Below are 18,032 nucleotides of genomic sequence, written 5' to 3' on the forward strand. Positions count from 1 at the left end.
TGGGGAGAGAGGAGCTACTGTCATTTTGCACAGTATGTGTCTCATCTTATTTAGACAAAATGCCATGTTCAAGGTTCTCTGAGTGGTGCAACTGTCTAAGATTTCTGTCCAGATTTGTGAAACAATCAGCTTGAAGCCCAATGACACCACAGTCATCTAAAGCTGGGAGTTTTCCCTATTGATTAGATTTGATGCTATGAATAATAAAGCAGCTAGCTCTGCTCAGACAAGTTTAGACACCCTGTATTGTTTAGAAAAGTGGCACTGGCTGGCTTTACATGTCTTTAAAGTAGCATTTGTAACTCTGCATTCCCACCAGCAGCCATGTGACAAAATGGCTATAAATAATTTTATTTCCAACAAGAGCTGATAATTACCATTAAGAATTTATGATTACGCAGCTTACAAATTTTCGCTGTTTGATATAAACAAAATAAAACTGGGATGTTATTTTTTTCTTTTCTGGTTAGGGGCCGTCAAAAAAAGCAGACAATTATGCATTATAATAATGGCATTTTTACACAAACATTAATCTGCAGAATTCTGATTTGTTAATAATTTGTTATCAAAGTTTTGTTGCTAGATTATTTCATTGTGTGTATTTTGCAGTATATATATATGTATATTTTGCTGCTGGTGTGAATGTAAAATTTGCCCCTGCCCAATTGTTGCTATCATGCAGGACTTTAAAATTAAAATTTTGATCAAATTACTGTATATAGACGTATCCTGTGCTGTGTAGCTGTCAGTCCATGTACTCTTTTGTGCACGTATCAATTACATTGTTCGTGTCTCAGTGATGTTTCTCAGAAAGAAATGTCTCACGTGTTCTGTGTTGCTATGAAAACTGACCATTTTTTACAAATCTCTGGGAAGTTTTATCAGTGAGGGATTATGAGAGTCATTGTGTGTTGTTGTGTAACTCACTGTCCTCACATGCTCATTTGTCCTGTGAAAAAAGCCTTTGAATTACATGGTACATATATTCATTATTGTGCTGCTGTGGGCAGTCGGCTGTTTTGTGTTGTTTGTTTGTATATAATTTGTTCACCTGCTGAGATGACCTCAGGCTTTTTGTGGCTATCTCTGGTGCCAGCTCTCTCTCTCTCTCTCTGTCTCTCTCTCTCTCTCTCTCTCTCTCTGTCTCACTCTCTCTCACACACTCTCTGTCATTCAGTCTCTCTGCATAGACCATGATAGAGCATTTTAAGACCTTTTGTCAACTAAGGACAGAAAAAAATAGGTTTTATTTTTCAGTCCCCCTTCACCAGATAAGAATTGACTCACATGTCAGGACCAGGAGAGCAAAGGAGCAATAAAAAGAGCATCACATGGTGGAAAACAGCAGGTACTTAGACCATCAGAATCATAAAGCCCAAACACTCAACACTATATCCTGCACCAGCAGTGCTATAGTGGGCTTATGATTATGATCTATCTTTGATAAGAAGACTCATCTAGGATTTCATTTAGGTCAATAAGATTCATCATTATAGTGTTGGTATAATACAGTTGCATGAAAGGTAATGAGGTAAAAGATGCATTTAGTGAAGGCCAGACTGGAAAAACAGAATGTTCTACCTTTTTTTTTACTGCTTAAATAGGTTTTCTTCCGCTATCACTTCAATGTTAATATACACTCTGTGATTTGTGTGAAGTTGATGCAATAACGTTGCAAGGTTCACAGGGCATTGTGTTGCACTCCTATTTCTTCCACATAAACTAGTCGCATACTGACGACTGTGAGAGGTGCAGCAGAGGAACTTCTCCTGATGCTTGTGTGCATTAAATGTGCAGAAGGAATTCTTAATGCTAAAGATTTTGGAGTCTGGGTGAATTTCAATTATTAATTATCATTTGAAAGGGATCACTAAATTGAAATATAAGTCTTTAGGGTTCTTATTGCATTTCCTGCACTTTGGCCCTTTACCATTTTAAGCATCTTATATTCCTTTATTTCTTGATGTGGATGTGGAATAAAATGCAGAGGACATTTTCTACTGGGTTTGGACAGGATCATAATTGTCGGATTTTGACTGTAAGTCAAGGAAGTTCAGACGAGGATCAGTTAATGACACAGGAGTCACAGATTGGGTTATGACACAGGAGTCACAGATCGGTTAACAAAATAGGAGTCACAGATCAGTTATACAGGAGTCACAAATCAGGTAACAGTTTAGATGTCATAGATTGGGTTTCATGATTGAATTATGACACAGGAGTCACAGATTGGGTAATGACAAAGGGGCTGTAAACTGGGTAGAATATAAGGGGTGTAGATTAGGTAATAACAAGGGGGATGTAGGGTAATCACACAAGAGTCAAAGATTGGGTGATGTTACAGGTGGCACAGATTGAGTAATGATGTAGGGGCTATAAATTAGGTAACAACACGGGAACAGGGACTAGGTAATGACACAGGACATGCAAATTAAGAAACAGTACTGAAATCAAGTTTAGTACATTTAGCAGATGGCCTTATCCAGAACAACTTAATTTTAATTTATTTTTACAACTAAGCAGTTGAGGACCTTACTCAAGGGCCCAGCAGTGGCAGCTTGGTGGTCCTGGATTTAATCATACCATCCAAGTAGTCTAGCACCTTAACTACTTAGCTTCCACTTGTACCAGAATGTCCTACAGCCGATCTGCAACCCCACAAGATCTTCTGTAATATTCTGAAGTTTGTGGCCAGAAAAATGCACTAAAGTTATTGGATACTCCATAAACTGTGGGTGTCTGAGGCTGAGACTACATATCTGGTAACAAGGGCACAGAGTACGTACCAGTGTGAGGGTGGCAGATCAGGTGTCAGGATGTGAGTGCAGACGGTGTAATGACATAGGAGTAGAAAAATGGTATCTGCAAATTTGGTAACAACACAAGAGGCACTTAACAAAATGAGAGTTTGAGAAAGGACACAGAACACAAAATGAGTAATATGATGGCAGTCAGATCAGAAAAAGTTAAGGATGGCAGATCGGGTAACAAAATGAGGTACGTTTACAGACTTGGTTGATGTAGCTTAGATAATACCAGAGGGATTCCAGATCAGGTAACAACATAGGGATTGCAGTTCAAGTAACAACACAAGGAGTTCCCAGATCAGTTAATGACACTGGACACAAATTGAAGAATGCAGCTTGGGCAGTGGCACAGTACAGATAATGACTCTTGGTCCTTTGAACATATCAGGAGAATGCCTTGGCTCCTATTTGTCATGAGAATGGAAGAGGTCAGTAGTTATCAGACAGGCATCTTAGGAATACATCTCTGGATCGACAATACATGTACTATACTATACCATACTAATACTATACTATATTATACTAAACTATACTATATATTACACATAGGGTGTGGAGAAGGTCTAAATTGCATCAGAAAAAAACAGACAATAACAATGATTTATGTTAATGCTGCTTCACAGATTGATATTCTTTGCATTTCTCTATAAAGCTTTTGAATAAGCTATTTCTGCAATGCAGGGAAATTTCCTTCTTCCTATGAATACTTTATGCTTTGTTGCTTTGAATTTTTATGTATTTTCTGCATGTGTGTGTAGCAGATAGAGCCAGTGTAGACGAACAGGGAATGCAGCTGCAAGTGTGTACATGTGGATAAGGTGGTAGATGTATATACTAAGTCCTCTTGCTCCTATGTGTCTCTAAATTTCTCCAACCCACCTAAAACTCTCTTTTTAGTTCTCACTCTCCTTTTCTTTTACTCCCTCCAATTTTAGTATTTGAGAGTCGATCGTGTAATTGTACTAAGTAATTGCCCCATTCAGTAGCGTCCTTTATTCCGGAAATCGCTGAAAAATGATTGCAGGTCTAATGGAAGGGAACGATCAGGAGGAAGCCTGTGATGCTTGTGAGAGGATATGATTCACTCATCAGGCCAACGTTAAGAATGAGTGGAGGGAGTGGAGGGAGGAGAGGAGGAAAGTGGAGATCACACAACAGATGAGGACGGTTGGCTCTCGCTATGCAAAATGATGACTATATAGCATGCTTTTAGAAAGTCTGATCATTTGATCTGATGTGTCAGGAACTCTAACTCTTGAAGGTGTCTATTTATTTCCTATCTTTTAATGATATAAATGTGTAGATAGATAGATAGATAGATAGATAGATAGATAGATAGATAGATAGATAGATAGATAGAAATTTTAAAAATAATAATATATTTGTAACTTGAGCTATGGAGATAATGTGGTTTATCCTGGTCAGGGTTGTATGAATCTGGTTTTTGTTGCAATCACAACAAAACTTTCTTACTTTCTTACATGTGAAACACTGATGTCAAAAAAAAAGTTTTTCCTTGCCACCCTTGCCTCTAGCTTGCTCATTTGTGACAATGTGACAATGTCCATAGTTAATGTCCAAGTGCTTCACAAATAAAAAGTAAATCAATTGAAAGTAAAATACTGAAAAACAGAAAAAGACAAACATTAAGATATAAACCATTTGGCCAGGTTTATGGACACTTCAGCATTCACTCTAAGGAGCTTATCCTGAACACGTACTATCATGATGCCTCTTAGTACAGAGTGAGTTTTATGAAGACGTGGTTTGCTAAGGTTAGAGTTAAACCCACTGGACACCTTTGGATGAAATGGAATGCTGACTGCTCCTCAGGCCTCCACACTGGACATCAGTGCCTGACCTCACTAATGCTCTTGTGACTGAATGAGCACAAATCCCCAAAGCTGCACTTTAAAATCTAATGGAAAGCTTTTTTAGATGCATGGAGGTTTTTCTAACATAAAAAGTGGATGGAATGTGAATCTCAAAAAGCATTTATGGGTTTGATGTTGACTTGGGCTCCATAAAATCAGGTATGAATGAGAAGGTGACCAGAATTATAATAAGCGTCCAGTAGGAGTCTATTACATTGCCAGTATGTTGTAATGCATGAATATCACACATTAATTACTGTCACATTAATAACTGGAAATGTGCTTCAATTTAACAAGATCTGAGACCTTATAACACCAAAAAGCTGATATTAGACAAGATAAATGGGCTTAAGTTCAAGGTCAGAATTCTGAATGCCGGTGGTTACTTCTCAGTATTATTTTTTTTACTATGACACATGCATTGGTGTCACGACACACAAGTTTGAGACTCAAGTAACTTTACAGCAGGTAGGAGGTGATTTTTGCATGCTCAGGATTTTTAAAAAAAATAAAAATTGATTTAATCATCTGATAGCCTACGCTGTTTCAGTTTTAATTAGAGTAGGGTGTAATAATATAATCAGCTGTGTTGTCAGCAACTCTTTACCAGCTGCTGTAATCATGACGACTCAGGTGGTGGATTTTTTTTTTTAGGGATTCTGCAGTAACCCACATTAAACGGGAAAAAAAAAACGAATTTTCAGTCTATAATGCTTCTAGAAATTGTCCACATGGCTGACTATTTTGTTGCATCTGTAGTGTAATAGAATGACCAAAAAAAAAAATACAGTGCATTTGATCACTTCATTTAATTCTGTGCTAATTATCATCACTTTGCCAAAAATCTATAGAGCATTAGTTACTGAATGTTAACTATATACTCATGTAATGTTAACTGAATTTAATATAAATTGATAGATTACCAATTATTTCACATTAATGAACTCAATACATTCTTTATTTCCCCTGAGTGAAAGCTCAGTGAAACGATAAGAGGAAGAAACCAGACTCAAAAAGGAAAGTCATCCTCATCTGTGTGACACCAGAGAGTGTGATTATAAATCATTTCCTTTCTAAAACTGTACACTATATAGTCAAGTGGAACTGTGTAACCAGGAACCTTTGAGCAACTTATAATGTCTGCTCTTTAAGATTTAAGGGGTAACTGCTACTAGTGTACTCCGTTAGAGAAGGTAAGCAGGTCTTGTAATTATTATTATTATTATGGATTAATTGGACAAAACACAAAATCACTTAATATTATGGTTGTGTAATATCGTGTAGGGACGATAAAATCATATTATCACACAAGGTAAAGGTAAAATTGAAAAAAAAAAAAAAATGTGGGCTAAATGCTCGCTTATAATAAAGTTGATAAATGTTCAGTGATTTAGATTTGCTTAATGCTTAATTGGTATTATTATCTTCATTTAAGACAGGAACACATATACATTTTCATTCATGCACTTATCCATTCAGCCAATCAAATAGCACAATGCACAAACTCATTGCCATACAGGCCAAGAGCTTCGGCGAACTTTCACAACATAAAACATCAGGATGGAGGAAAAGTGTTATCTCAAGGTCTTTGATCGTTGTGTCAGACGGAGTGTTCGGAAATCTCCCGATCTTCCTGGATTTTTTTACACACAACAGTCTCAAGTTTACAAAGAATGATGGATTGTTCTGCAAGCATAAACGCTTTTTTGATTAGAGATGTCAGGGGAGAATGACCGGATTGGTTCGAGCTGACAGGAATACAATGGTAACTCAAATAACAACACTAATATTGTGCTGAGGAGAAAAACATCACAGAACACATCAAACCTTACAGCAGATGGTTTACCAGAGCAGCAGAGCACATCAGGTATCACTAATGTCAGCCAAGAACAGAGATCTGAGGATGCAATGGGCACAACTGGACAAAAGAAAACGGTGTATATACATATATATAGATTTATCATTTTTTTTGTTTGTAACCTGCCAAACATTAAATTGTTGATTCCTTACTTTTGGGGAGCTTTGTGTGAATTTCATGTTCTTTGACTGGATTGCTGGTTAAATCCTGATATTTGGAGAAATGATTGTGTGCTTTTAATGGGAATGCTTGCTGTTATTCCTCCCAGCAAAATTAGAATTAGAGATCGCTAATGTGTTGAGCGATGGTGCATGGCTTCGGTCTCATGCGTGGAAAAACTGATTTGCAGGTATTAAATCTTAATCAGGCCAGCAGAGAGCAAGCCATGAATAAATAAAGCACTGTAGGCTTACCCGGGCTACAGGCAGTGACCTTTCATTTATCTACAGTGTTTCAAGGTCCCCATCCCCCCTTACTTCTCCCTCAATCCCTCCCTACTTTCTCCTCTATTCCCTCTGCATTTACTTAGAACTTGACTCACAGTGAAACACTTTTCCAGATACAGATTAGAGCGAGCTCTTGCCTGAAAAGCCTCTCATGGTGAAGAGCCTCTACTGGACTTGCTGCTTTAAGCCAGCTTTACGCTGTATGTGTCACAACCAGGGAAGGAAGGAGACGGACCCGTACACAGGATAGCTTCAATGAATGGGGTTTAATAAACGATAAAGACAAAGACAGTAAATGACGAGGACTAAGACAATACAAATGACGAAACCTCACCTTGACTAGACGTAACCAATGAATCCGCGCCGCCATCGGCAACGCGGCTCACATTTCTACAAAAAGACAATAAGACACAATTGGGAAGAGGTGTGGAGAAAGGGAGGAGCAGACGAAGGCGGGGCAGACACGTGACAACAACAATAACAATAACAACAGCACATGGCCGAAGGTCCGCGCTGATCCCTGACAGTATGATTTCTGGCCTGATTTTGTATCGTAGGTCAAATTTAAAATGCTTAATGTGACATGCTCACTGATGACTAATTTAGTGCCAAAGAGAGCTGAGTAAAAGTTTTGGCACTGTCTGAATTTTCAGAATAAAATCTCAGAGCTGCTATATTGCTTATGTAAAAGCCAGCAATATGCTGACAGCATAGAAATGTGTGAAATACTATTTAAAATATACACGTTCTTGTACGGTGTTGTGCAAAGCTACCATATTATTTCAGGTTACTTGGAAAAATTGGTTTTCCATGTTGTACTCTATTTTAATTCAGTTCAATTTTATTTGTATAGTGCTTTTAACGCTGGACATCATCGAAAAGCAGATTTACAGGAATAAAAAAAAGAATAAAAATCGCAAAGTTAAAGATTTAAATATATACGTGACCCTAATGAGCAAGCCAGAGGCAACAGGGGCAAGAAAAAAACTCCCTGGGACGTCATGAGGAAAAAATCATAAGATGGACCAAACTTAATGGAACTCAGCCTCATCTGGGTGACACTGGACAGTGTGAATCGAATTCATTTCCTTTCTAAAATTATGCACAATATAATCAACTGGAATTGTGTAGCCAGGAGCTTTTGAGCAACCAATAAGTATGAGCATCAGAATAATTTCTGAATTTATCATAGTTATAACAGGAATTCGTAAACTCTTTATTACCCAAATACAAACAGCTCCAAACTCTTGCTCTTTAAAAATGTTATTTCTCTCAGCATAAAATTGCTGCTATTATTTTAAACAGCACATTTTCTGTTTCATTGTACCGATTAATGATGATGTCATTTCCTTTAATCACTGGTCAATGCTTAGAGGTTCTTCACTGCATGATGACATGGTGAACATTATCAAACTGTAGAATTCTACTAAACTGTTTGAACTGTAGTAAAATATTGTTTTGGGATCATAGCTGATACAGTGTGATGACGGACAGACGGAGTTTCTCAGTTTCACCCTGGCACTCTGGTCACTTTCTCATATGCAGTGTTTATTCAATGTGAACTGATCTGACCAATCTCTGCTGTTCTTTACGCAGGTGAAAACTAAAAGGCATAGACTAAAACAAGGACATCCTAGATTTCGTGACTGATGTGCACTTGGTCCTTTTCCAAGCAAACTCTGTCTGTTATAACAGGAAGTGAACCAGACATGTGTTTCGGGTTGCAGCATTTATTCATTTTTTTTGTATTTGAAAGCTGCTATATTAGCTACAAAGACCAGAGGACGAAGATGTATTGATGAGTGTTTTGGAAAAAAAAAATATTGAAAAATTATTACCGAGACACACCAAGTCTCATTATTTATATAATTACTATTATTACTAATTTATATAATTTTTTTTTTAAACTCTGGCGGCCTTCTCTATGCCAGGTTATTTTTACACATGCTTTTGACCAGTGAATAAAAGTGTTTAATTGGTACTTTTTCACACCTACATGCCCCTCAAGCCTCAACGAATTATTTTTTGTTCTTTTAATTATTTGCAGTGTGTTACTAAACCAAATGACATAAAAAACCAATCAACCCACCGAAAATATACATTTTGCTATGATTTAGACTCAGCAAACAGACTGAATGTGTGAAAGTGTTCTTAGTTTCATCATCTGAAAGCTGATGTATCTTTTCAATTGTAAATAACTTTAATATACTTTCAAATAATTATTGACTGTTCTTACAAAGCCAGGAGCAAAACCATGCTTATTACACTCTACTAATGACTCCCTGATTCCTGACCTGCCGTGTGCGTGTGTGTGTGTGTGTTCACACTTTCACTGTTTGGTAGTAATCAGAAATGCTGTGTTATACACAGAGACATGGCGACGTCATGTAGGAGAACGTGTATTTGTCTATGGATTATATGTCCTTATGAATCCTTATGGTCCCGTGTGCTGGGTGACAGAGCAGTGGAGCGGCACGCAGCTTGAGTCACCGATGTCGTGTCCTCTCAATTGAGGCTTTTATTAAATCGACTTTGTCTCACAGGTCAGATTGATTAGTCATGCTCACTGCAATCCCAGACGAGTCTGTCTCTAAGACGTCACCGTGAAGGACTGTGTGTCTGCATGTGGGAACGTGCTTAGCAGAAGACAGACGGATAGTGTTGTACTATGGAATTCGGAAAAAGACCAACCTTTCTTCTTTTCAGGCTGGAGATATAAACGCCAAAAGTAATACCAGGATGCAGGAATTAAAGTAATTTTAGAATTCATAAATCTATGGACAGTTTTATACATGTACCTGTTATCCATCTATTTATTTTTAGTAGCGTTTTTTTCCTACACAGGGTAACGGGGAACTTGGAGTCTTTCCCATCGGACCACACATGCACACACTCTCCAGACAATTAAGAGATGCCAATCAGCTGATATCATGTCTTTGGACTAGGGAGGGAACCAGAGTACCCAGAGAAATCCCCCAGTGCATGAGGAGAACATTCATGTACACAGGGTGGAGACAAATTTGAACTCCCAACCCTGGATGTGTGACACGGCCCAATAAGTTACCTTATTTTGCTTATTGTAATATATTCATTACACTAGACATAATATTCAAACATTTGTGCTCATCTTATTAAAATGATTTAAACATCATTTCATATGTTTCTACTTTGTTTTTAAACCCCACCCGTCCCAAATTCGATTTATTCGGCACATACAGAACAATACACATTAAAACGTGCAGTGAAATGCTTTTCTTACATAAAAATAGAATTTACATAAACCAGAATTTTACTACTTTACAGAAAGGAAAGAGAAAACAAGTATTAATGTAATTTAGGAATGCAGGATGAGTGGCAGAAACAGTGAGACTGAGTGCAATTGTGTACAATGGTTTGTGAGAAATATGCAGTGTATATTGTGTAGCCTTTCTTAGCAGGAGAATCTACTTGTTTTCATAAAACAAAGTCGTAAATCAAACATTCATCATTTGGAATCCTAATACGAAAAAATGCCCACTGCAGTACATTTCATCATGAACAGGGTCAAGCTGGAAGAACACCGAGTGTTTCCTCAGTCGGTTCTCTGCTTATCATGTGTACGCTGGAACCTTAATCTGTTTTCTTTAAGGAAAAAAAAAAAGGCTTAAGTTGCTTGGCGTGAAAATGCTACTGATATTTTTTACCCACCGTACCTTCCTCATCTCTTTATTTGTTACCCTTTTTTTTTTTTCAAAAAGCATGTAGTGATTTATATTAGCAGTACATCTTGCACTCTTTATCTGTAATCTTTAATCTACCCGTCTTGTTCCTAACCAGTAATTGCAGACACACATCCAGGTCATTCAAGAACGTTCGTTCATTTTAGCCCCAAATGAAAAACAAGCACAGGAAAAATATTGTTGTTTTATTATTAGAGTTGTATTATTTATGGGAGGAAAAAACATGTTTTGAACACCTCGTTATTTTTCTTTCCTTCCTCTTCATTTGGAACACAGTGTGAACAGACCATTTGCAGATCTGATTATGGAAATTATAGATTCAGGAAATTGATTGTATCATTACAGTCTGGATTCAAGAAATCCCCGAATGAAAAATGCATCCCTTTTAATTTTGCATGATGAATGTAGGTGTAAATGTAAACGGTGCTAGATTTTTTCTTCCACCTCCGTGGTAATTCTTGCTGGTGACGTCTTCTCCTGCCCACCGCAAATGCCGATCTGTCACCATAGCATCCCAACAAAGAGTCCTTCTCAGGAACGAAGACCTTAAACAAGCCTGTGTCACAGGCTATCACCGAGGACCCCAGGCAGTGTTCTAAATTTGGAGAGGGTTTGTGATCCCTGACTATCTGATACAATGCTTGTGGGTTATTTCTGTGAGGTGGAACACGCCTTAAGCTCAGCGAAAACGGTTGCTCTTCAGTATTCTGGGCATGTTTCTCTCGCAGCACTGCGCCGCTCCGGTGGTCCACTGCATGTTTCATTTTCAGTTCCATGTCGAGGGGATAAGCCGTGGCCTCATCATGCTTGATTATAGATTTCTTAATCTCTGCTTGGTACACTCTGCTGACTGATCTTTCTCCTCTTTCTCCTTTAGTCTCTCTCTCCATATCAACTGTACTCCTTTTGTCCTCGCCTTCCCTCATTTCCTCTTCCTCGTTGCAGGTCTCTGTCTGGTCGTATCGTGGGAGGTGTCTGGTGGTTCTTCACCTTAATCATCATCTCCTCCTACACGGCTAACTTGGCTGCCTTCCTCACCGTAGAGAGAATGGTGTCACCCATCGAGAGTGCCGAAGACCTGGCCAAGCAAACAGACATAGCATATGGCACTCTAGACTCGGGCTCCACCAAAGAGTTTTTCAGGGTGAGTAAATCTACTGAAGAAAACTAAATAAGCCATCATGATTAGAGTCTCAGTGTATTTTGCTTGTAAGAGATTTACATTTATTTAAAGCCAATAAAACATGCAGAACTTTTGAAGAACATATAAAGAGAATAATGTGTGAATATACGAGCAGACCTGTCAAGATGACATGAAATGGTTCATAACTGGGTTAGCATTGTATTGACATAAGTGGAAATATGTACTGCAATCAAAAGCACTGCCCCGAGTACTGAGTTTAAATAAATAGTTGATATGGTATTACATTATATAATATCTAAACAGTCTATAAATGGCACCCTTCTATGGTTAATATATATAAATTACATCACTTCAAAATGTGTATACAACACACAAATATATCTAGAACACCTATTTCTATATGTAAAATAACTTTGTTCTAAGAAAATGTCCTCATTTTAATCACTAAACTGGCTTATTCCATTTATAAGACTAGCTTTAAAATTAGAATTAAAAATGAAAAGAAATGATTGGATAAAAGAAGAATTACACAATGTAATTCAAAATGCTCCACTCAAACGATAAAAAAATCACAATATTCATTCATTCATCTTCTACCGCTTATCCGAACTACCTCGGGTCACGGGGAGCCTGTGCCTATCTCAGGCGTCATCGGGCATCAAGGCAGGATACACCCTGGACGGAGTGCCAACCCATCGCAGGGCACACACACACTCTCATTCACTCACGCAATCACACACTAGGGACAATTTTCCAGAGATGCCAATCAACCTACCATGCATGTCTTTGGACCGGTGGAGGAAACCGGAGTACAAGGAGGAAACCCCCGAGGCACGGGGAGAACATGCAAACTCCACACACACAAGGCGGAGGCGGGAATCGAACCCCGACCCTGGAGGTGTCTATATATATAAATATATATTTTTTTATTCATATTTTATTTTTAACCTTTTAAATAATAACAAATGTGCCAAATGTTCTTGACACCCAAAGGGATATTTTTAAAGACAAATAATCAGTCTCAGTCTCTCAGGAATTATGTTGTTGACTATAACAATAAACATGTGTAAAGAGACAGATGGCTACTGACCTGCACAATACAGTTAAAAATATCACTAAGCCAGAATTAGGGCCGTAAGTTACACATGTCTGAAACAGTTAGAATTTTGACAGGATTCTGGCTTATGAGCCCAATGTTTCTCACACACAGTGAGGAATATGGTGAAGGAAGAGAAAAAAGAGCTCAAACATCTCTGTATTAGCATTGTGCAGTTTAGATTCTTATGTTTGTCAAGCGTTAAATGCCACTTTCAACACGCCAAGCTGTTTGAAAGCACTGCAAAATCCACACGTGCAAACGTAATACAGAGAAGCTTAAAATGTTCTGCATGGTGGATTGAAACAAGATCCTCTAGAAGTGTTTCCAACCTTGTTAGACATCACAGTGCCGTCATTCTCTCAGTGACAGGCATCACACTGATTTTGAGGGTGCCATTAATTTTGGAACCAGTCTGTTAGTGACAAATTGCACTACTTAAAAATGCTTTGTTATAAAAAAGGTTTTATTTTCATAAATGGTGCCAATAATTATGGAGGGCACAGCTTTGATGTCCTCATGTAAAGAATGTATTAATATTTTTATGTGGGTAAGTAATTATGAAATAAAGAACGATGATTATTAGTGTGTTCAAAAAATTGTACAATTTGTTTCCGATACTATGACCTTTGACCCGCAACATTTACAATCCACTGTCTATCATCTCCTAGAGGTCAAAGATCGCCGTATATGAGAAAATGTGGAGTTACATGAAGTCAGCTGAGCCCACGGTGTTCACCAAGACCACAGCGGAGGGCGTGGCTCGTGTGAGGAAGTCTAAAGGAAAGTACGCCTTCTTGCTGGAATCCACCATGAACGAGTACACGGAGCAGCGCAAGCCCTGCGACACCATGAAAGTTGGAGGCAACCTGGACTCCAAAGGCTACGGAGTGGCTACGCCCAAGGGCTCACAGTTAAGGTGGGTGGAGTAGTATAACAATATGACACGTGTTGTTATGGTATTCCACCTTCCCTGGCGTGCCTCTACTTAATTTTTTTCTTTTTTCTTTATTTCACTTTTATTGCATTCTTAAGCATTTTAGTGTGGAATTACTGCTTGTTTTTTATAGCATATGATTTATGAGAAGCTTCACTCAGGTAATTGAGTTGCATGCAGATGTTGTTTATATATTAATTGACATTGCTAGAAATGGTATGTTGATGGCGATATGGATTTTATGACCGAGACAAAGAGCCCAGTGAACACCTAGCCTGCTCGGACACTGTCTCATATTCACACTAATGATCGAATTTACCATCTATGGCTAGAAGGCTAAGAGATAAGAAAGCGTAATTGGCCCTGCCTGTGTGGATAGAACGGTGTGGTGGTCCCCTGATGAGCTGTACTACCCTGACATAAAAGATGTAATGATCCTGTGTAGGCTGTGCCATTCACTAAAATCACCCATATGTATAACTCCAATTGTATGAAGCATTATAGAAAACTTGGTTTGCAAAAGAAGGTTTTTAACAGTATTCAATGCACAGGTATAAATATTTGTGACAATGATATTTTTTGTCTTTAAATTAAATTTTCTTCAGCTAAAATAATCAAGGACCCGATGATGTGATACTTCCACTCTACCGTTGGTCTTGAACACCACATCGATGATTTATTGTAAATAATAGCACACATTAGAGCTTATTGTTCTTAATAGCATGCTAATATTAAACTGTCATTTTAAGTATAGCTGGAAAAAAAGGCTAATTATTCAATAGCGTCTGACCAATCAGAATCAAGAACACCACTATACTATTGTTTAAAATGGTGTCTTAAGCTATTTATAAGGACAAGACAAGTGGAACAGCTCATCAGAGAGGACTATCCAGGTGTCATGTTTCTTACCTGTCAATAAGATGAGCCAGGTGGTATATATCCACAACCAGGTAATGAATATATAAATAGACATTCCTAGCATCTCCTATAAGCGTGTGTAGCTATTCTGTTTAAATACGGACATTGTGGCTTCACGTGTTATGACAGAAGCAAAAATTAGCCTTCACCCAGTGAATTTACAGACTGACAGAAGAGAAAATGTAAAAAGTAAATGTGAGGTTCTGCATGTGAATGTTGAGATATGTATGTGTGGGCATGTACAGCAAAAAGATTTACAGCAAAAATCCAAAGCAAACTGAGTGTGACTAATAAATCCTGTTCAGTCTGTAAACTCCCACATTCGATCTGTTCAGGAAGTCGAACACTCGGGGAGGAGAGTCACTTACAGACGACTGTAGCCTCCTATGGTCAGACATTTCACTGGAGTTACTGTTGTCTGCCTGTCACTTCTCCTGCGTGTGATCCTCCCACAGACAGGAGTGCAGTGTCAGAGCACGGCTTCTCTCAGGCATTTCCTGGGCTCTGACTCTCCGGTGCTTTTTAACGCTCTTATGTCTGTTCACTCCTCAGCTCCGACAGGCTTTACAGCATTCTGTTCTCATCTTGTTTCTGTCTTTGCTCAAGTGTACTTTCTTTATGAGTGTTGCATTCAGGATAAACCTCTCTTGATCCTTTAAAATCATTTCCCTGATCATAATTGAATATTTAAGTTTTAATCATGCAAGGTTAAGTAGTGTTTGTTTGTTTGTTTTGGGGGGCAGGGATTTGGGTGAAGTACGACTTGAATTAATTTAAGCAATTCTCATTTAAACAATATATATATCAGACCAAAAATAATATTCATTTGACGGGTTATCATTTAGCCCTGGTTATCTCCTAAGCCTTATTTAGCTTATACCTAAATTCTAAAACTTTTTTTACACAGTGCTGTAGGTATAATCAGGTTGTGTTATTGTAGAAATTCCTCCTTTTATCATTACAGGCAAGGAACTATGCTAATAACTAGTTGAAAAAACAAAGGTTTGCTAGCTAGCTAACTCAAACAAACAGCAAGTTTTCTCTCAGGTTTTCAACATGGATTCAGATACCATGCTAGGCCTCCTCATGAAGCTAACACTGACAAACTACAGGGTGATCTATTAGTTTAAAAGTTTTATCAGGTAATTTTGGCAGAATAGCAAGGAAACAGCTAAAATCATTCAGAATTGTAAAAATCTCATAAAATGCAGTATGAGATCATACTTCCACAGCTAATGCAATCAAACAGCAAGCTAACTGTGGAGGTGTGGTAAAGAGACAGCTAATCAGCAGCTAATCAGCTTTTTCACCACACAGCACAGTACAGCTTGTTAAATGCCACCTAACAATCTTTTTTTATTCATGTTTTGATTTTATGTGTAGAGACAGAAAGCAGATGATCAGCCAGGACAATTGCAGCTTTTGTTTGTTTTGTTTATTTGTTTGTTCCAACACTTTCTCCGTAAAATGACAGTTGATTGATTCAAGTATCAGCAATTTTGTGTTTGACCAATCTAGAAGAGAAATCAAAGCCTGGTGATGATTCAGTTAATTATGGTTCACTAGGCAATGAAAATAACAGCAAAATGTATTTGTGTTATTTGTTACTGCACTGTGCTGTGTGTGGAAAAGCTAGCTAAACATATTGTAAGATAAGTCACCACTTCAGGAGGCTGAGTTAAATATGTGGCCTTAAAATCCAAAAGCAATGCAGTAACAGAAATACAACATGCAACTAATTGTAACTCCTTCTATTCTGTGAATATCAACATTAAGGCACAAGCATATGTTGAATGTGTGTACTAGATAGTGTGTATGAGTCATTTTAAAACTTATTTTAACCTATGCTAACCTCTACCACTACACCATTTAAAAGAGATTGATACCTTTTGCACATCACCCAATTCATGCATACGTTTTGTGCTTTTTTTTTGCTAAACAAAAACATTCAGCTAGTCACCTGGTATCACGGCACACTAACGTGTGTGTTTTTCAAAATGCGGCTAGTTTTCATCTTTCAACAATTTTACCAGCATGCTAGCATTCCCTATTGCAGACAGAAAAAAACAATCAGCCGTAAGACTGATATAAAATCAGTCAAGACAATGTTGGCTTTACTGTATGTGTGTTTTTAGCTGTGTTGGTTAACCTTACACAGAATTTTACTGGGTGAAGAAAACACCTTCAATTTTAGATGCTTATGAACAAGCACTTGGGGCATCACAGAAAGCAGAAATGGGTTTGCTCACCATTTACTTTGAAGATACAAACATTCGTATGAAAGAAACTAACTGTTTGGTTTTTTTAACTTACCTATGAATATATTGAACCTGGTAGGCTAGGTAAAAACAGAAACCCTTTTGAAAAACTACAAATTATTAAGTGTCTACTTTCATATGAGTCATTAACCACCACTGTGGAGTGTGATGTAACAAAGACATTTAATGCTAAACATGGACACAAGAAAATAGGGGCAAATTATAGGTTTGACCTTTCTGGGAAAAGGGTTTTTATTCTTTAGGTTGCTGGAAATGCAGAGGTGTTTTTGACCATGTAGATTTATATTCCGCTGTGTAATGTATGCTTGTGCTGTAAGGTTGATAGTCAGTAAATTGACTGACATGCAGTAAGTTGCCTGTAAACATGTTTTTCTGAGAACATTGTCCACAGTCACTGAAACCCACACACAAAATTTATAACAGCAGGGAAAAATCCATCTGATTCTGGTTCTGCATATGCTTATTTGCACATGGTTTACCTCACTATTTATATCAGAACTAATAGACACCAAGGGCATTGACGTATTGTTAGAAGTCTCAACGTTGTGCAAAGGATCAGACTTAATCAGCACTTCTCAAGCTGCTCAGTTCATCTGTAGAGAGCCCAGTGGGACAAAAACAGGTTTTCAATACTGTGAAGGTCCTCTGTGTATCTCAAAGCAATATAGACTAATGAGGACGCATGAGAGGAAGGGAGAGAGAGAGAGAGAGAGAGCAGGGGATAGGGGAAGGGTGAAGGAGTAAGAGAGAGTAAGGCCGGTGGAGATATCGATTTTCCCGGTTCTTTTATATTAGTGCTCCTTTGTTGTTCTTGTTAGAAACAAATTAGTCATGTGTAATTTACATCAAAACATGGGAAAGTAGCAACAGTGTTTGGTCATAAATCTCCACTCTCAGTCCCCTTACCTCTGAGACCTACCTCGTCACTGTTTACAGAAAATTGGATTCGAAGCA

The 18,032-nt window shown here is 38.0% G+C and overlaps 1 protein-coding gene across 9 annotated transcripts in view; it reads left to right on the top strand.

Annotated features, from left to right (window-relative positions):
- The window catches only part of gria4b (glutamate receptor, ionotropic, AMPA 4b), a 106,655-nt gene that overhangs the window by 78,825 nt on the left and 9,798 nt on the right, over positions 1-18,032 (top strand). For all 9 annotated transcript variants that reach the window (XR_009649818.1, XR_009649819.1, XM_060891643.1 and 6 more), the window contains exons 12-13: positions 11,650-11,848; positions 13,616-13,863. Coding sequence is in view for 7 of the 9 variants with exons in the window: in XM_060891643.1 (XP_060747626.1) it covers positions 11,650-11,848; positions 13,616-13,863 (447 nt within the window). In the remaining 2 variants the exon portion in view is untranslated. The remainder of the gene's footprint in view (positions 1-11,649; positions 11,849-13,615; positions 13,864-18,032) is intronic.

The sequence above is a fragment of the Tachysurus vachellii genome, chromosome 17 (assembly GCF_030014155.1).
Source record: "Tachysurus vachellii isolate PV-2020 chromosome 17, HZAU_Pvac_v1, whole genome shotgun sequence".
Classification (NCBI taxonomy): Eukaryota; Metazoa; Chordata; class Actinopteri; order Siluriformes; family Bagridae; genus Tachysurus; species Tachysurus vachellii.